Source organism: Pantherophis guttatus, chromosome 4 (genome assembly GCF_059756535.1).
Source record: "Pantherophis guttatus breed Tessera chromosome 4, ASM5975653v1, whole genome shotgun sequence".
NCBI classification, from domain to species: domain Eukaryota; kingdom Metazoa; phylum Chordata; class Lepidosauria; order Squamata; family Colubridae; genus Pantherophis; species Pantherophis guttatus.
The window spans coordinates 61,723,657-61,744,524 of NC_142066.1; the positions used below are offsets into that span (position 1 = coordinate 61,723,657).

At 38.4% G+C, this 20,868-nt stretch overlaps 1 protein-coding gene across 3 annotated transcripts in view; it reads right to left on the reverse strand.

Moving 5' to 3' along the window:
• The window catches only part of BRCA1 (BRCA1 DNA repair associated), an 85,226-nt gene that overhangs the window by 43,737 nt on the left and 20,621 nt on the right, over window positions 1-20,868 (reverse strand). For all 3 annotated transcript variants that reach the window (XM_060691744.2, XM_034416222.3, XM_087894009.1), the window contains exons 4-9: window positions 13,189-13,266; window positions 12,876-12,964; window positions 9,606-9,751; window positions 6,318-6,426; window positions 4,533-4,581; window positions 3,639-3,763 (exon numbers count right to left, since the gene is read on the reverse strand). In XM_060691744.2, coding sequence (XP_060547727.1) covers window positions 3,639-3,763; window positions 4,533-4,581; window positions 6,318-6,426; window positions 9,606-9,751; window positions 12,876-12,964; window positions 13,189-13,266 — 596 coding nt within the window. The remainder of the gene's footprint in view (window positions 1-3,638; window positions 3,764-4,532; window positions 4,582-6,317; window positions 6,427-9,605; window positions 9,752-12,875; window positions 12,965-13,188; window positions 13,267-20,868) is intronic.

Sequence of the window (20,868 nt, forward strand, 5' to 3'; positions counted from 1 at the left end):
AACATTTAGTCGTGCCGCCAACTCCGTCGCATGGTGATTTGGTGAAACAAAATCACATGGTGAAACATTCATGGAATTAAATATATCTACGTTCCGAAGAGAGAAATCGAAGAAAGCAGGATGCTGCAAGAATAAAGATGGAAAGTTAGCAGCATAATAGCTGGCACAAGAGATCATCACCAGTTTGTGCCAGTTGATTCAAATTCGATTTCTGTCAGCGAAGTTTCAAATTACATGATTAACTTTGTGGCCAAAATGTCCAACACCGTCGATCCAAATTTAAAATTGGCCAACATATCTCCTGGTTGTTACGTCGCCTGCACTTATGACAAAAAATGGTGGGTAGACAACATCGTGGAAATTTCGACTGAACAAAATGATGCGTTGGTAACATTTATGCATCCACGAGGCTGTGCTCATTTATTTTATTGGCCTGAAAGACAAGATGTTTGTTGGGTTCCAGAACCACATCTTATTTGCATGCTTCCAGCGCCTTCAGTTACATCGTCAGGTCGACAGTATCAATTCCCAGAAGTGACGCTAAAGAACGTAGCACATACATTCAATAATAAATAAGCGATTGTTGGAATTTGGCAGTTCATACAAACAATACGGACTTCAACTTGGAAACCATATAAGATACCCACTTTAGGTTTGGGAACCTAGGATAAGCTGCCCAATTGTCAGCTTGGAAACAGGACAGATATCCACACAAGATTTTGGAAGCTTGAGGAAGAAACCAAACTACAGGCTTGGGATCCTGAACCAAGAAACCCATCCATGGTTAGTATTACATGGCTATCAGGTGTGCCCCCTTTGGCGATGGGATTGCTGGTTCAAGTGCCTCAACTGGTAGTGACAATGTCATCATGGACCAATGCAATATAGTAGTAGCAATGACGTCTATATAAAACAAACAAGACGAAACAATAACAGAATGCATGTGACATTGCCATAGCAACGTCCTTAACTTTGTCCCTATTTTTAGGGCTTTATACATCAGCAATGAAAAACTAACCCTACTTTTTTAGGGGGTTTGAAACATGCTCTTTCTAATGAGAATGAGTTAATAGTGTTTCCAGAAGGTCTGTTTTTATAAAAACGGGCTGAAAATATCCTATTTTGGGCATTTTTACAAAAAATGCCAACTTTATACTCAATTTGTAAATTATTGAAAAGCAGCAGCAGAATGAAATTTTATATTTGAAAACCTTGTGTTGCTAAGTTATTATGCACAAAGTTTCACGTTTCTCATAATTTTCCTGCCAGAGATATAAAAAGCCAAACTTTAACCTTTTTTTCGAGCCGCAATATTTTTGGCCAACTTTGCTCCAAATTATCTAGATGGAGATCGTTCATGAAAATGATTTTATTATTTTGTTTAATAGAGCACAAAACATTGTACAAGATGGCCAAGTTTTGTTTCTCTCAACAAAATATTACCAGAGATATATCTCAAAGTTGCTGGAACCTCAGAGTCATACTGTAAAGGCTGCGGTATGGGGTCACACAAATGACTATATCTCCGCAAGTATTGCATCGGCACACGTAGCACTTTACCAATGTTCATTGGGAACATGTGTGCATGTTCACACAAAATTTCATCGAAATCCATCAAGCAGGGACCCCCCCGACCACTTGACATGGGATGACCCCAATAGAAGGTAATATTTGTAGCTCAAGGTTGACCTATAAGGTCTTTAATGCTCTTTGAACTTGATTGTTTTCTGGCAGATGTTTTATTACCAAAGTAGATAACATCATCAGTGCTAAGTAGTTGGTGTAATGATATTCTTTGCTCACATGGTTATTGCTTGCTTGCTGGTAAGGAACTGTTTTGGTCTTTTTGTTTCCTTTTTGGCTTTTGATTGTCTCTTTTGGATGAAAAGTAGAAGTTGTTTATCACTATGTGCCTATTGATGGCCAATTTATCTAAATGCCAGGTTCCAGGAATTCTCTAGCAGTTTTGGAGTTTACTTGGTCTAGGGTTCTCAGTTTCATATGGTTAAGTCTGTTCATGTGTTGTGAAATTAAGGAGTTTGACTCCTGTTTTTTTCTTCTGGGACTGCTTGGTCTTTTGGTTTACTTGGGATGTTTTGGATGGCTTTGGTTGATTTAGAATATAGAATAACAGAGTTGGAAGGAACCTTGGAGGTCTTCTAGTCCAACCCTCTGCTTAGGCAGGAAATCCTACATCCCTTCAGACAAGTGGTTATCCAATCTCTTCTTAATTATCCAATCTCTTCTTAAAATTTGTGTACCAAGATGATGCCATGAGTCATGTAGAACAGCGGTCCCCAACCTTTCCAGCTTTGCAGACCGGGAGGGAAGAGGGGATGGTTCCTCACGAGTGGCAGGCATGCAACTCCATTTGTACAAGCAGTAGGCACACACGCACCTACCAATTGCACAAATGGAGTTTCTGCAGCCTGGTTCTGAATGGCCCACAGCCCAGAGTTTGGGGAACCCTGATCTACAACATACAGTGTAAAAAGTAGCTATTCTGGTATTTAGAAAATATGATTAATTTCACAGCACAAGGACAGACTTAACCATAGTTTCAATTGAGTAACTAAGAATCTTATAGCAAGCCAATTCCAAATCTGCTAGGGCCGTGATGGTGAACCTATGGCAGGCGTGCCGGAAGTGGTACACAGAACCATTTTTCCAGGCATGCGAGCTGTCGCCCAACTCACCTGCAGCTGTGCATGCGCGCGCGCCCCAGCTGGTGTTCAGGCCCCCGGTTGGCTTGCACGCAATTCAGGGGATGCAGCTGGTCTTCCTTTGCACATGCGCACATTTGTGCATGCGCACAAGTACTGGTGCATAGCACATGCAGACAGCGTTTGCGTGCATGCAAAAAACACACATATGCACATATGGTACAATTGAGTGCGCAGCACTTGGTGGGGCACACATGCAAAAGCTGTGTGCATGCACAGATGTGCGTTTGTCTGTGAAGCACATGGGGAGGAGCCGTGCATTAGCATGGATGGCATGCGCACGCACAAAGGTGAAGTTTTCAAAAAGGTGAGAAATGGGGAAAAAGGACTATGAGATTTATGTTATTATTGCTTAACGCATTGTAAGCCGCCCTGAGTCTCCGGAGAAGGGCGGCATATAAATCAAATAAAAATTTTTAAAAAAATGTCTTTTTTCAGTTTTCTTTTGAGTCAAATTCCATAACGTGAACTTTCTTTACCATTAAGAGTTCACCCAGCTGATTGGGATTGTATCCTCCTAACGTTGTCATTATTAAAGGGCAATTTCTTAAATCTTTTTAATGCTAAACTAAAGCTCTGGCATCTCTTGTTCTTCTTTGGCATCTGTCTTGCAAATTCTAAATTTGTCAATACACAGATTAACAGAAACACTGTGATTCCATATGCATTATCCCAGGACAACAATTCTTGACTAATCTGTGATACATGGAGTTAAGAAGGGAGTATGTTTGCTTGGCAATGTCAGGAATAAACTGATTTGCATGCCCAAGGTCAATCCCCCGCATACTGCTTTTGCATATCATAAAAAATGGCCACCTATAAAAATGGAACTCAGCTAACTATTGTGTATTACTTGGACTCCTGTATTTAGTATCCCACCAATAACCATTACCATCTATGGGGAAACACTCTCACCTATATTTAGAGATGGTTCATTTTTGGCACTTGTTTCAGGATGCTCTATGTGGCAAGAGTTTTGGCTCCGATTCACAATATAGTCTTTGTCAACTTGAGATGTGGAAGGACTTTCAAAATCCATGCTGTAGAAAATGAACAAAAATTCTAGAAAATTAAAGGTCTGAAAAGTTCATTAAGTTATACTCAACCATGAATCCTATGTAAAAAAAAAAAAACCTAAACAATAACAGGTAGGATATTGATGCACTTCCCTATTTTGTGACTAGGAAAAGAGGACCTCCCATCAGCCCTTATTGGGCTGGAAGTTCTATCAGCCTGCCTCTCTGGGAATTTCCTCCTACAGAAAAATGAATAGACTCTTTGTATCTTTCTACTGTATAGTATTTAATCATATTCTCATTCTTTCATGTTGTTTTAGAAAGATCACAAGTGAAAAAGTAAAAAGTAAATGACATCTCCTAAATAACTGGAGCTTATTGTCTGGACTTTGCCAATAATATCCAAATTACTTTGGCATGTTTAGAAAATATAGATAAATGCTGAACTAGTAAATTGTGTCCACATTTAGTCAAGCTTAGCATTAATACAATATTACCCAGTGGGATCAGCAGTCAATGTCCTTTATGTTCAAGCAAACCTCCTAAGCAATATGATCACATTGTTATGTCTTTTTCCACATGTTTATAAAATTCCTAGATAGGCAAAGTGGGAAAAATACATGTTCTCAGAAGTTCTTGTCACAGAAAAAGCCATTGCCTCTTCTTCAGAAATTGTCTTTTCATGATACAAAGAATATGATATCTCCTTAATAGGCACCGTATCTAGTATTTAATAACATTTCTGACATCCCAAAATATGCAAATGAAACAACTCCAGTGAACATTAACTTACCAGCTGATTATGTTCTCTTCCTGAAAGATATCTTCAGATGAGCCTGATCCTTAGATGAAGAAAGTTTGCAATTAGCAAATTTTACACAAAGAGGATTCAAATACCAGTGTTATCACTTAAATAAAGCAGGATCACAGCCACTTTTTTCAAAGGCTAATGGTGTTTTGTTTTGTTTTTTGTTAAAAATTCCTTTTTAACTAGGCTAATATTTTGTCAAATATTCTATTTCAGGTCAATGTTTTCCAGCAAATATCTCTTTAAATCCAAGTTAACCAAATAAGAAATTATCAAAAACATTTAAATCAAAGCTATCTGCTGGACTATCAAAGCTATTCCAGGTGAACAGTGCACCTGGAATAGGGAAGAGAAAAAGTCAATGTTGATAGGATATGGACTATAGCAACTATCCTCAACTTGTTCTTGAACTGATTTGGGACCATATCTCCTGTAATTCCAATGATCATAGGAGTTGAAATCCCAATATATGCGTGGAACAGTTGGTGGTAATGCTGGAGTAGGGAAATCAGACAACTTCACAGAGTAAATTAAGGGATAGGCAAATAGAAGAGGTAACAGACCCTTATAATAGAGTAAGAGAGACAGCAAGAGAACAGGTGCCTGTAATGGCTCTCATACTGGACCTGAATGTAACAAAGACTTATAAATCCCAGTTCAGCTATGTTATGGGTTGTCTATTGGAGATTCTCAATCATTCCCATCATGGTTGTCCCAAAGATGCTTTTCCAAAAGACAACTAGACTTTGTTTTTTTCCCCTTGAAAATGTTTCTCTTCTCATCCAAGAAATTTCTTTAGTTCTGATTGAATGGTGAAAAATGGAAGGATTTATATCCTTTGCACTCAGATCCTTCCATAAATCCTTCCATTCCCATCACTCATTCAAGAAGCTTCTTGGAGGAGAAGCAAAACATTTCAAGGGGGAAAAAAAAACCTAAGGAAATCCAGTTGCCTTTTGGAAAAACACCTCTGGGACATGTGTCATGGATTTTTTTTTTAAACCATACTAATATAATGGGATCCAAACACAAGAGTCAACAACCACATAGCTCCCTAGACACCTCACACAAACAATTCGCATGGACTTCTCTTCCTCACAGGCCCTATCACCACAGGCAGCTGTTTCTTATCAAAGCTTCTGTAGCTAATTGCGCTGTGCAAGCTGGGGAAAGGCTTAAAAGAGACAGGACAGAAAGCAGCACAGGTGCTGGCTATTATTCTGAGCAGCCTGCTCTCTCACAAACTTTATCTTTCCAGTAGCTTTGGCCAGGTGGAAAGCTAATAATGTTCTTATTAGCATTATTAATTGCATCATAATACTATTAGAAAAATACTAGAAAAGAAGGAAATAAACAGGAAGATTTAAGAGGATCAAAGGCTACGGTGCCTTAAAATTAACCTACACAGTATAAAAGCACTTTTACAGGCAGTCCTCAATTTATGACCACAACTGAGCACAAAATTTATGTTGCTAAGTTAGAAATTTGTTAATTGAGTTTTGCCTCAATTTATGACTTTTCTTGACACATTTGTTAGGTGAACCATTGCAGTTGTTAAATTAATAACACAGTTAAGTGAATCTGATCTCCCCATTGACTTTGCATGTCAGAAGGTTGGAAAAGATCATGAGTCGGTTCTTAAACATCCGGATGTAAATCACACGACTATGGGGATGTGCAATGGTCATAAGTCACTTTTTTCAGTGCCATTATAACTTTGAATGGTCACTAAGTGAACTAATGAGGACTACCTTTACTACCACTACTTACTGTGCTTCTTATTGATTTCCAAAACCATAGTTTTACAAGAATTTCTTTTGTTTCTGAGGAAATATCTTGCTTCATTTTCATTGTACTGTGGCGAGATTGGGTTATCACCCTGCCAAGAAAACAAAACATTATTAAAGAATAATATTATTAAAATATTGTTCCTTTAAGATCCTACATTGCCCAATTTTACTATAGAAGTTTTAAAAATATGTGTATTTAGTATTTGCAGAACGTCTCAATTTTTCTGTGGCAAAATGAAGAGAAGTGTCACATGCAAATAGTTTGACCTAGAGGGAGGGAAAAACATCAAATATGAGAAGCAGTAGTGGGTTTCAATTTAGATTGCTACTGGTTCGCTCGTGTGTGCAACACTTCTGCGCATGCACAGAAGCGTCTGGGCAGGTGGGCGGAGCCTCCCGCCGCCGCCACTACCAGTTCAGCCAATCCAGGGCGAACTGGTAGCAACCCACCACTGATGAGGTGCTGTAGTTTGAAGTGACTAGATAATAGTGATATAGCACCATGTATTTGTTGCCTATTTTCTTTCCAGATAGATTTTAGCATCTAAAGAGCCACAACCAAATGTTACTTAAATGGTCTTGTCAGACATTTTAGAGGGAAGTAGAATCCTTTCATCTCCTTTAATTTCTGCAATAGTTCCTCAACTTTAATCTATCTCTATTATAGTCACAGAGCAGCATTCCAACTTTAATAGATTTAATTAATCATTAATTGTATTTACAGTATCTCTAATAATCACAGTTCATTAGCTATGACTTTAATATAAGGCATTTAAAAACATTTCAAAAACATAAAATAGTAAAGCACTAAAAATAGTGTTAGCTAGCCATTTAGCCTAGCCATTTCCTACATAACCTTTTGATACTGGTTACCACTGAAAGATGGTTGGTATAAGATAACAAAGTATTTCTTAGCTTAGCATCAATATATACTGTATGTATATAGTCCTTAGGTGTAGAACACAGTTGTCATGTTCCGTGTATCCAGCACCAAGAAACCATAAGCAACAGTTTTTGTTTGAAGCATTTTAACCTGGAAAGCTTGGAAACCCAGCACTGAGTGATATACAAACAAAGTCAACATTACTCACGGCCTTTCTGCCACATCTTAAATCCCCTTACATTCACCTACCCCATCCCCTTGGTTTCTGGACACCGCAAACAGCCTGGAATCTTCAGCCACGTCTAGGCCAACACTCAGCTGCTGGCCTGCTCTCAGTGCTGCAGCTGATCGGCACTTTGCTTCCCAGCCAATCAACTCCGACGCCCAGCTGCTTCTCCACATATGGATCAGTGTCGCAGCCTCCACCCAGTACCCCTTGCCTAACTGATCTATTTGCCATTGGCCTCCCAGCTGATCAGCACGGCAACTCCATTTGCTGCTTCCCAGCTGATCAGCGCAGCCGCTCCATTTGCCACCTTCCAGCTGATCAGAGCAACTTCCAGTCATGCCCCTGCAGTCTTCCTTCCAGTGGTGGGATTCAGTTAGTTCGCACCACTTCGGGAGAACCGGTTCTTAACTTTATGAGCAGTTTGGTAAATTGGTTGTTGGAAGAAATCATTAGGGCAGAGAACCGGTTGTTAAATTACTTGAATCCCACCACTGCTCCCTTCCCCGAATGGCAACCCTGAGACAGCTTGCCAGAGGCTTGTCATTTTGGGGTTTGACAAGCAGCTCCCTCTACAATGGAGATGGCATCTGGAAGGTAAGCAAAGGAAACCATTAGTTGTCTGTTGAACCATGTCAGGGTTGCCATTCGGGGAGGAAAGGCTGAAATATTTAGGGCCAAGACTTGTATTTTGTAGAGCAGGGGTGTCAAACTCAATTTCATTGAGGGCCAGATCAGGGTTGTGTTTGATCTTGGAGGAATGGATATGGGCATGGCCAGCTCGACATCACTTGTGTCGGGGGCACCTGTGCTGGGCAAGTGCTAAGGCAGGACGTCCCCGAGATCCTCACTCACACTCATTATAATCTCCTTCCTTCTCTTATTTTTCCTTCCATCTTCATTCTCTTTTCTTCTTCCTTCCCCTCTTTCCTTATTTTTCCTTCCTTGCTCTCTTCCCATCTTTTTCTTTGTCTTTCCTTTTTCTCTTTCTCCTTTCCTGTCCCTTCTTGCATACTCAAATGCAAAAGGGGAAACGTTTCTCCTTTTGTTTTGTTTTTAGTTTGTTCTGATAGCCCTCTGCCAGCGAAAACAGAGCCCTCCCAGACCTCCATTTTTGCTGGCAGAGGCACCGCAGGCCGGTCCTTTGCTGCTTCCAGGCCAGCCCCACAGGCCAGATCTAAGCACCCCAGATTCGGCCTTGAGTTTGACACCCCTGTTGTAGAGAGTGAGTATAGGGTATTTATTTAAATTTATTTAAAGCTACACTGAATTCACTTGTTAAATTAAATAATTATAGCAATAGAACATTTTTTAATGCAAATTGAAAATACTTGAATGAAAATTCTTATACACAAACCAGCTTTAATCTGCACTCCAAAGAAAGTTATTATATTTATCTAAATGTAACTCAAATTGCATTAGAAAAATATTTTAAAACCATTTCTGATTAGAGCGGGATTATTCTTCCCCTTTAAACATTATAGCAAAAATGGGAAACAGATTTTGACCCAAAATGTAAATTAGCCTGAGATGAAGGAAAAAGAATCAGCAAGTAACATATGGGGGTCAATGCACCCACACACATGCAGTTCCTGATGCTTTTGCCTGGAGCCATGCTAAATTTGCCACCTCTCCTTTCCTTGCTTTTGCAACTGCCAATATGGATATCCATAAGAATTTAAATCTTCACTCAGAAAAACACTTTGTTTCCAACAATTGTTAGCAGGCAGTGAAACCCGGAGAAGAAGCTGTGACAGATAACTGGCCCATAGTATACCATCAGTGGGATGAATATTCCCAAAGGGAAAAACAAGAATCAGGGAAACAAATTGATTTTTTTATGACCAAGGCTATTTGTCCGATATTTATTCTACAGTCTCTTATTGTAATTCTTTATTGCAGCTTTCCTGATTTACAGAGTCCTTACAGCAATAATTTAAATCACAATTAAATACATTTCAAAGCAAGAAGCACAGCTTTTCTTTCAGAAACTTCTGAAATGAATCTATTGCAAAAGGAGGCATTTTTGCACTTTCTCAGCCTGTTCAATTCAAGCGATAACTTCTCAAATAAAAATAAAAGTGAACCAATAAGTTAACAATTGGGAGGGAAATGTTACAGGTCAATATGTAGGGAAAAGAAAGGAAAAATGTTATTACCGATTTAGTATTTCTCTTTTCTTCTTTCTTCATATATTTCGATCTATCTCTATATCCCTTACAGTTAATAACCAGTTGTTCTTTATATGTGGATGAAGCAGAAACAGTTTCTAACACTTTCCTGGGGTAACACAAATAATCTGAAACTGAGAGAAATAGAGTGTCACCTTGAAACGTAATAGTTGTCATAGGTAAAGATTTTACAGTTTATGGGATGATTTTTAAAGGACTTTGATTTATGCAATCTATTAAATACAATTTTATAGAAGCAAAGCAAATTTTATATCAGAATTCCAAGCAGCAGCAGACCCAATGTGATGTAGTTTCTCCAGTTTTTAACCGAAGGGCTATTATAAACAAAAGTTACTGAGACATCCCAAATAATCATGGGGCGAATTGTCTCATCAATTTAATACAAAACTAAGCCTGAAGCCACATATAAATAGCCGTGGAAAAAGCTTTATATCAGAAACTCTATGCAATGTCTCATGCAATTATTAATCATGTCCAGCATGGAAATAGAAGTAGCCAGTCGATAAACGTTTATATTGTCTACATGCAGGCTAAATTTCTTAAGAGTTGACTGATAATAGCTACTTTTAATGATCCTGGAACCTTCTGGGCCGAGGCAGATTATCTTTTACATATTAAATGGAATGAAGATAGAAAAGCAAGTCTTCATTATTCTATAGAGATTCTCAGTCATCCAGGTCACGGTTGTCCCAAAGGTGGGACAACTACCTTTCAAAAGTCCAGTTGCCTCCTGAAAAAAGTACCTTTGGGACAACCATGACCTGGATGACTGAGAATCTCTACAGATTTTTAGTTATACAATTTGGAATGAACACCCTTTGAATGTTGTGGGAGTAGGAATGGATTCCTACTCCCACAACAGAGGAAAAATTGCAGACTACAGAAACCAGGAGCACTATTCAGGTGACCCTGAGGACACAGATAAACCTACAAGTGCTTCAATGACCCTTTATAACAGTGGTTCTCAACCTTCCTAATGCCGTGATCCTTTAATACAGTTCCTCATGTTGTGGTGACCCCCAACCATAAAATTATTCTTAAAACCATTGAAAATATGTGTTTTCCTATGGTCTTAGGCGACCCCTGTGAAAGGGTCATTCGACCTCCAAAGGGGTCACGACCCACAGGTTGAGAACCACTGCTCTATAAGGATGCAAATTACTAGCTGTCTGCAAGGCATATAGATCCTTCCATTCCCCACTATACTGTCAGAGCTGAAGAAGCTTCTTGGATGAGAAGCGAAACATCTTAAAAAAACAACAACCAAGAAACAAGAAAGACCAGTCGCCTCCTGAAAAAAGCACTTTGGGACAAGTCTTCATTATTTTCCCTTCCAATGTGTAAGCTCTTATGTCTGGTCTCACTTGGTAAGAATATTCCTCTATCTACAGTCTAGTTTCATCTCACTTGCTTCTTAGACCACAGCTCTGAACTATACAAGTTTGTTAAAAAGGGAGAGAACAAGTGGGTTGACCAAGCCATTGACAGGTATTCCTGTCATACCAACTGGAAAATCCTCTAGATAGAATTCATTCATTTTTAATTTTAGAATTAAAATTTAGACATTTTTAACAAGTTTGGAGTAGTTCTGTCTTAGGTATAAAGCCAGCTGAATGATTTTGGATTAAATCACCCTCTTTAAGTCCTAGGAGGAAGGCAAACCATTCCAGAAAAATGTTGTCGAGAAAGGTAGACTTGTCCATGTGGTCGTCAAAAGTCCAGTCCGACTCAAAAACAGAAAAAAAAAATCTTCAGCAGAAAATAATCTAACCATGGCAAAGGAATGTCCTATTTTCATATCACCCAATTCTTTTTCACTTAAGAAAACCATGTCAGTAGTATCATCTGTCATATGCATTGGACAATGGTACATTGAATCAGCTACTTACTTGTTATGCTGAGCATGAAGTTTTGAGATGTTCCTCCCTCCCTCCCTCCCTCTCTCTCTCTCTCTCTCTCTCTCTCTCTCTCTCTCTCTCTCTGTGTGTGTGTGTGTGTCTGTGTGTGTGTTGAAAGCCCTCAGAACAGCTATCACAAGAATCCTTAGCATTAAACCTGAGGCTTAAGCAAGATGACTAATGAACAGTGGAGAGGTAAATTAAACTGTCCTAGGCCTCTCTTCTTTGCCAGATTAGGGCCACTTTGTCACATACTTTTATAGCTGAACAAGATAGGCTGCTGTCAAGATGTTCAACTATTGATGGGGGGCAAAAGTGGCCTCTACAGATGAGATAACCTTGATGAGGCAGCTGTTGTATGTGAGATACCCGCTTAATGCAACCTCTCATATGCAGCTGGGATGAGAGAAGAGACAACAATAAACGCCAGATTTTGCTTCCTTTAGTAGTTCCTTTATATAATAAAGATTCATAACTATCGACTATCTCCTCATTGAGATCCCATTGGTATTAAAATTATAGTACTAAGTCAAAGCAGTTTATTTGCCAGGCATTTTATACTAGATGACTGAATTGTGTTTAGGTTTTTTTATTTTAAAATCATTGATTTTCTACCATTGTGCTCTGGTGTACTTAAAACCAAAATGCACATGGAACGGTACAATACAAACATTCTGGTGATTCTTCTGATTTAAATTTGGGAGGGAGGCTTTTAGCATTGGCAAAGAACATGGATCTACATTTGCAGAATACAAGCTATTTTTTATCATAGCAATACTTTTAATAAATATAATTCTAAAATATAAAACCTAAAAGACATACTCATTCTTAGTTGCGAAATGCTTCTACCAATTGGATTGTGTCTTTAGACATCATCCAAACTTGGATCTTAATCAACCAAAAAAAGAAAAGGAAAATGAACAAAAAGAAAGTGCCAGAGCTTCAAAACAACAAATTCAATTATGGTCTTTGAACCAGATATATGGAAGCTGCACTTCTGATACTACTACTACTAAATATATTAGAGCATGAGTAGGCTGACCTAACGGTCTTCAGATACTTCAGATTTCAGCATTCATCGATACAGCCAGAATAGTTGATAGCAAGAGTTTGAAGGATCAGTAGCCCCAAAAATCAGAGTAGCATTAGATATTACCTGTTTCAGAGACTGAAGCAAGGGCTGAAGAAGATGCAAACGTTATAGATAGTATAATTTAGAATTTTAAATCAACAAGTGGAAATCAAACTTTAAAACAGAAAGATCAGTTGTGTAATTCAGCATCACAAAAAAGTTAGTAAAAAACTTTCTATGAAGTTTATGGTAAGGCACAATACCTACACTTCAGTCCAGTATCACACTCAAAAGCATGGATGGTTTCTAGAATTCCTTTGATTACTTCCTTAAGATAGATATCGTCCCTCAGACTTCTGAAACAAGCCAACAAATGTTAGATGGAGCTGCTATCAATAAACCATTGCAAGTTTTTCTGCAAGCTTTAAATATTTGCAACCCTTTTACATCATTGCACAGATCGGTGTTAGCAGTTGCAAAGTGAGTACTCTAGTCTTTCTGAGATTGGCCATACTCAGTTCAGCATTTTATCTATTGGTCTCCTAACTAGTGGAATATATTTTGTGCTGAAGGGATTTACCTTTTAGTGACTTTGCCATTGCAAAGTGGACACTGTGTTGTACCTTTCTTCTGTGTAAGCAGTTTCAAAATACAGAACCTAGAAAAGAAGAAAAACAGCGTGTTTAGTCTCAAACTGAAATTCTATTTTTCTAAAAAAATAGATCACCCTGGGAAAAATTAATCTTCCTCCTGGCACATTCCAATATTTGTAAGTATAAACTATTTTTCTTTTCTATGCTTGTATTTCAGATTTTTATATCAACAAATTTTTATATCAACCAAGAGTTTATGATATTTAAAATTTTACTCCTTCACAGTTTCTTTTTCAGGTACAAAATAATACAATGGCATTATTAGCACATGTTATTTTCACTGAAAGCATTCATTATAATTATGGCTATAGCATAAACATAACCATTGAAAAATCATTGGTAGTGAATTAAAAAAATAAGAACTTTTTCAATTCAGTAATGAAAGTAAGCTAATTTATCCCTCGTCGCTCCTTTCTTTTCAAAGGGGAAAAAAGTGTGCATTTGTATTACATACAGGTGGGATAAGGAGTGGGGTGGGACGGGACAAGAAAAAGAGAGAGGAAATGTGTAGGTGCCCGCTAGCACCATGCTAGCAGAAATTGGTACAATGCTCAGGGTCAAAATCATTATCTGTCATATCATTATCAAACATAACCAACAGAAGTAAAGTAAAGTAAGATAAGGTAAAGGTAAAAGCAAAAGTAAAATGCCTGAAGAAATGTCTTTCCAAAATGTGGCATTTTGCAGCTTGATGTCTGAGAGAATCTTTTTCCCCCCAATATTTTATTAAGTTTATGAAAATACATTAAATATCATTTCTATTTACATCGGATGTGCAGTGTTTATACATATATACAAGCAATATACCCGGTGTTTCTTAAGCTACTTATTCCTTTTATTAGGCACACCTTTTTCTCCTTCTTTTATCTTATCATTCATCCATTCTTACGACCTTCCCCAAACAGTATAGTAATCTAAATTTTCATCCTCATTTATTTCATGGGTTAGCTAGCTCATCTCTGCGCACTCCAATACTTTCCTAATTATGTGTTCTTCTGTTGGCAGATCTTTCTCTTTCCAGTGTTGTGCATATGCCAGTCTAGCAGCTGTAGTGATATGTATTATTAGGTGGATCTTTTTCTTTCCATAATTCCTCTTTACTATTCCCAGGAGAAATATTTCAGGTGTCAATTCAATATCTTCTCCAATTATTTCTTGTAACCATCTCCAAATCTTGTTCCAATGTCTTTTCGCATCGGGGCATGTCCACCACATATGAAAGGTGCCCTGACCGTGACCGCATTTCCAACAATTTGACTGTATATTTGGATACATCTTTGCTTAGCCTAGCAGGGGCTAAATACCACCTGTGTAGCATTTTATACTGGTTTTCCTTATAAGTCACTGCTCTGGTTAATTTATAATTCTTATTCCGTGCCTCTTCCCACTCGTTGAAATTTATGCTATGTCCAATATTCTTCTCCCATGCTCCCAATTGGTTTTTAATTGTATCCTCTGTTCTATCCTCATCTAATAGGTAGTTGTATAATTTGGCCAGTATCTTTTTTTCTGTTCCCATCAAAACCTTATCAAACCCATTAGATCCTAGTTTCAAGCCGCATTCCTCCTTATCTTTCTGGTATTTAGACTTTATTTGTAAATAAGTCCACCAGTCTAAATTGATACCTTGATCTCTCAAGGCCTCGTAGGATTTAAGATTTCCTCCTCCATCTAGGATGTCTTTATATCTACACATTTTCTCCATCCCCCATCTATTGGGATAAATCAAGGCCTCCATCGTGGAGAGCCATTTTGGGACTTTTGTATAATATCGCTGTCTAATTGCAGTCCATGTTTGTATTAAAGTATTCCTAATTTTATGCCTATGAAAGTATGTTTTCTTTTTCTTCTCTGTGTCCCATAGGTATGTGTGCCACCCTCTCTGTAAGTCGTGACATTCCAGAGTTAGAATCCTTTTATTTTCCAGAGTATGGAAGGGAGTATGGACTCCCTTATCCATACTAATTTGGTTGCCCTGTAGTATTTTTCCAAATCAGGGAGTCCAAATTCTCCTAAATTCCTTTTCCCTTGTAAGATTTTAAATGAGATCCTTGGTTTCCCCCCCCCCCTACAAATTTCCTAATATTTTTGTTAAGTTCTGAAAAAAAAATTCTTATCCAAATTTACAGGTATAGTTTGATACAAATATAGTAGTTTTGGGAGGATGTTCATCTTAATCGGAGCTATTTTACCTAGGAGCGACAATTGTATTTTCTTCCATTTGTCCAGATCTTGTTTTATTTTCTTAGTTAAGGGGGTATAATTATCTTCCTTTAGGGAAGAACACCTTGAGGTTATCCAGATTCCTAGATACTTTATTTTTTTAACAACCTGTAAACCCAATTTTTCTTCTCTTTCTTCTGTACCTCAGTTACATTCTTAGTTAATATTTTGGTTTTGTTCAATTTGAATCCTGTTACTTCCCCGTATTTGCCCAATTCCTCTAAAATTTTTTGTCCGGATTCTAATGGGTCTTCCAAAATCAAGGCCACATCATCCGCAAATGCTTGCGTTTTATATACCTCTTTCTTGATTGTTAACCCTTTAATTTCCTCGTTGTTTCTGATTCTCCGTAGCAGAACTTCTAAGGCCAAAATAATAATGGTGATGGGGGCATCCTTGTCTTACCTCCTTCCTCATCTGGAATGTTTTGGTCCTATCTCCATTTAATAAAATGCTCGCCCTTTGGTTGTCGTAAATAGTTTTTATCATCTTTTCAAAATTTGTTCCAAATCCCATTATCTTAATTTGTTTAATCATAAAATTCCAATTTAAATTGTCAAATGCCTTCTGGGCATCTACAAAGCTAAGGCCATCTGCTTTCCTGGGTATTCTTCATAATATTCTAAAATATCCAATACAATTCTCAGATTATCCCTAATTTGCCTCCCCGGGAGGAATCCATTTTGATCCTTATTTATCCAAGTGTTCAATATTTTTTTGGTTCTTTCAGCCATTATACTCATGAATAATTTATAGTCGGTGTTTAGGAGAGAAATTGGTCTGTAATTTTGAATTTGTTTTAGATCGGCACCTTCTTTCAGCAGTAGTGTGACATGTGCTTCCCTCCACGAATCTGGAATTTTGGAGCCCATCAATGCCTCATTGTAAATTCCCACCAATTTTGGTTGTAATTTTTTTTTCTAAATTTTTATATATTTCTCCTGGGAATCCATCCGGGCCTGGCGATTTGTTGTTTTTGAGTTTAGAGAGTGCTGTTTTTAATTCTTCAACTGTTATCTTTCCATTGAGCATTTCCCTTTCTTCCTCTGTTATCCGTGGAAGCTCTTCACTTGCCAAATATTTCTCTATTTTTTCTTCTGGGATCTCTTCTTCTTGATAAAGAACTTCATAGTATTCCCTAGCTATCTCCAATTTATCCTCTTCTTTGTTTAACAAATTACCCTTAGAGTCTTCTAAAATATTTATTTATTTATTTATTTATTTATTTATTTGTTTGTTTGTTTGTTTGTTTGTTTAAATTTCTATACCGCCCTTCTCCAATATAGGACTCAGGGCGGTGAACAGCCAAAATAAAAACAAGACATACATACAAAACATACAAAATCTAAAAACTGATTAAAATAATTGAATCTTTTGGCCATAATTAAAACAATTCCAATTTAAAATCAGTTTAAAATTTGACTCAAGCCAGCCCAGCTAGTTGAAATAAATGGGTTTTCAGGGCCCGACGAAAAATCCGGAGGTCTGTTATTGTTCGTAACTCTGGGGGGAGGTTGTTCCAGAGGGTGGGCGCCACCACAGAGAAGGCTCTCCCCCTGGGGGTCGCCAGCCGACATTGTCTGGCGGACGGCACCCTGAGGAGGCCCACTCTGTGTGAGCACACTGGCCGGTGGGAGGCTATTGGTGGCAGAAGGCGGTCTCGTAAGTACCCCGGCCCTAAGCCATGGAGCGCTTTAAAGGTGGTCACCAACACCTTGAAGAGCACCCGGAAGACCACCGGGAGCCAGTGCAGCTCGCGCAGGAGAGGTGTCACATGGGAGCGCCTTGTCGCCCCCATAATCCCCCGCGCGGCCGCGTTCTGGACCAGCTGGAGCCTCCGGGTGCACCCCAGGGGGAGCCCCATGTAGAGAGCGTTGCAGTAGTCCAGGCGGGAAGTGACGAGTGCCTGAGTGACTGTGCGTAGGGAGTCCCGATCTAGAAAGGGGCGCAACTGGCGTATCAGGCGAACCTGATAGAAAGCCCCCCTGGCCAGGGCCGTCAAATGATCTTCCAAAGACAGCCGTGCATCCAGGAGGACGCCCAAGTTACGAGCCCTCTCCGTGGGGGCGAGTGATTCACCCCCAATAGCCAGCGATGGCATCAGCTGGCTATATCGGGATGCCAGAAGCCACAGCCACTCGGTCTTGGAGGGGTTGAGTCGGAGCCTGTTTCTCCCCATCCAGGCCCGCACGGCCTCCAGGCACTGGGACATCACTTCAAGGGCATCATTGGGGTGGCCTGGGGTGGAGATGTACAGCTGGGTGTCATCAGCGTACTGATGGAACTCCACCCCGAAGCCACGGATGATCTCACCCAGCAGCTTTACATAAATGTTGAACAGAAGGGGCGAGAGGACCGATCCTTGTGGCACCCCACAAGCAAGGTGCCTCGGGGTCGACCGCTGCCGTCAACACAGATTGCGACCGGTCAGAGAGGTAGGAGGAGAACCACCACAGAACGGTGCCTCCCACCCGCAACCCCGCCAACCGGTGCAACATGATACCATGGTCGATGGTATCAAAAGCCGCTGAGAGGTCTAACAGGACCAGGATAGAGGAGCAACCCCTATCCCGGGCCCTCCAGAGATCATCCACCAATGAATTGTCCCTTTTTCATTTTCCTTTTTTAATTTATAAGCAGCCATCTACCCGACTTGTTGGCATTCTCAAAATAGTATTGTTTTGTTCTTCTTATTTTTTGTGCCAGGTCTTCTTGATCTATGACATTCAGTTTGTGCCTCCACATCAGCCAACTTTCTTTTGCTATTTTATCTCCCGGGTTTTCTTGGAGTTTCCTTTCAGCTTCTCCTAAGTGATTTATATGATCATCCAAGACCTTTCTTTTTATATATGCACTATATGATATCACAACCCCTCTCAAATAGGCCTTCATTGCATCCCATACTATTGCACGAGTAGTTTCTTGGTTTTCATTTTCTCTGAAGAAGAACTTTAATTCTTCTTTAAGTTTGTCTACACATTCTTTATCTCTCAACAATTTAACATTAAACCTCCATCTCTGTTGTTTCTTCCTCTGTGCGCTCTTCCACTTTACTTCTAAGGGGTTATGATCTGCCCATGTATTTGGGCTGATTTCTGTTGTTCCTATCTCTAATCCAAGATTCCTACTGACCCATGCCATGTCAATTCTAGACCATGACTTTTGTGGATTAGAGTAAAATGTATACTGTCTATTATTTGGGTGTAGGGTCCTCCATATATCAATTAAATTTAATTCTTTCATTAAATCAAAAAAGGCTCTCAGTAATTTTGCCCTTTTGTTTTTATTAATTTTATTACTTTTATAATCTTTGTCTGGGTCTACTATCCATTAAAATCGCCTATTATACAAATTTCATTATATTCCATTTTTCCTAGTTGCTAATGAAGTTTTTTGAAGTATTCCCCCTGTTTTTGGTTTGGAACATATAAACCTACTAGTAGTATTTTGGAGTTCCCTCTCTTAACCTCAATCATTAGAGTTCTTCCCTTTGTATCATTATATTTTTGCTCTGCTTCAATTCCTTTTTTGACGTAGATTGCCACCCCCCTCTTTTTTTTCTCTGCTAATGAGGTAAACGTTTTTCCAAATTTTTTGTACTCTAAACATTTGCCCTCTTCTTTTTTTATAGAAGGCAAATTATATCTGCATTTTATTTTACTAATTTTGTGAGTGTTAGTTTTCTCTTTTTATAATCATTTAGTCCATTCACATTTACTGATATTAGTTTCCAATCATTCATTTCTACTTTCTTCGTCCGGTTTTAGTTTCTATTTATTCGTACGGCTCTTAGTGGTTTTGTTTTTTTCCCTTTGGCCTCTTTGTCTTCCTTTTCTTCTAAGGAAGGGTCCTTCCTTAGTTTTCCGTTGGTGTGAGGTTTCCTCTTCTAATGTCATTGCCTCTAATTCTTCTTTACTGCTTTGTTCTTCCTCCGTTCCTCTCAGCTGGTCGATGAAATCTTGTGCTGTACTCAGACTATCAATTTTTATTTTTCTCCCCTGCCAGGTGATTAGCATCCCTTCTGGCAGCAGCCATATGAATAATATATTCCTTTTATTTAGCTGTACAGCTAGGAATCTGTAGTCCTTTCTTACTTCCCTCATTCTTCTTGGAACCTGTTTTAGAACTATCACTTCTTTTCCTCTATATGTAATTGGTTCTTCTCTTGCCATATTGTACAGGATGTCTTTCACTTTTTTTCTCGCGAATCTAACATGTACTTCCCTAGGAAGCCAGTTCCTCCTTTCATAATTTGTCTGTACTCTATAAACATCATCCAGTTCTTTAATTATCTCTTGCTTGTCTTGTTGAAGAACTTCTGCAATTAGTTCTGTCATTATCTGTCCCAGGTCCTCTTCTCTGTCTTCTGCAATATTCTGGAAACGTAGATAGAAGGAAGCCCTATCCATTTCCGGTTGGATTATTGAATCCTCTAACTCCCTATTTTGCATCATAAGCTTCTGGTCCACTGTGTCTAATTTCTTCTCGTTTTGCTCTATTCTGGATTCCGCCTTCAGTATCCTTTGTTCACTGTTGTGTATTGAAACTTGGATCTCGCTCATCTTCTGATCTAGTACTTGAATGTCTGTTTTTAATTCAGCATTTTCTCTTGCATAATCATCATGGTTTCTTGAATTAAAGTCAAGGTTGATTGCAAGGTTTGCATGGTCAGTGTTGCTGCGGATTTTTCCATTTTGGACAACCCTTCCATTGATTTCTGGGTTGCTGGAGAGGTCATGGTTATAGTGGGATTGGAGGATGTCTTCTTCCCTGTTTTCAGAATCGTTGATGACAGGCTTGTCATTTCTTTCAGGACTATTTTTTGTTCTCTAATTATTTTCTCAATATTTCTCCAAATTATCGTTCATTAATTGCTCCTCTTCTTGTCTGTTATTCTCTGTTGTCTAACGTTAATTTGAATATGTTTACTGGTAATTAATTCAAATTCTCCCAAAACACAATATTTATCTAGCCTCTCCTAATAACATAAATGACATGAAATGGTACACTGCTACCAGAGTAAATCACAATTCCTTATTCTCTGTGTCCAACTTATTTCTTTAAACTAGTTTCAGACTATAAATATTATATAAATGTAAATATATATGCGTAAGTAGTAAATATATAGATACTAATAATACTATAAATACTATATACTATATAACTATGTATACTATTATAAATACTATCAATAGAAATAAATACTGTTATATTTAAATATAGGAAACTGTATAAATATGTATGCTATATATAGAAAGAGATCAAAAATTAATTTACGAGTTGACAATTAATATAATTATATAAATTATCAAAGTATTAGACAATATAATTATCAAAAAGTATCAAAAGGTATCGAAATTACTATATGAATCAGAAGATCTTCT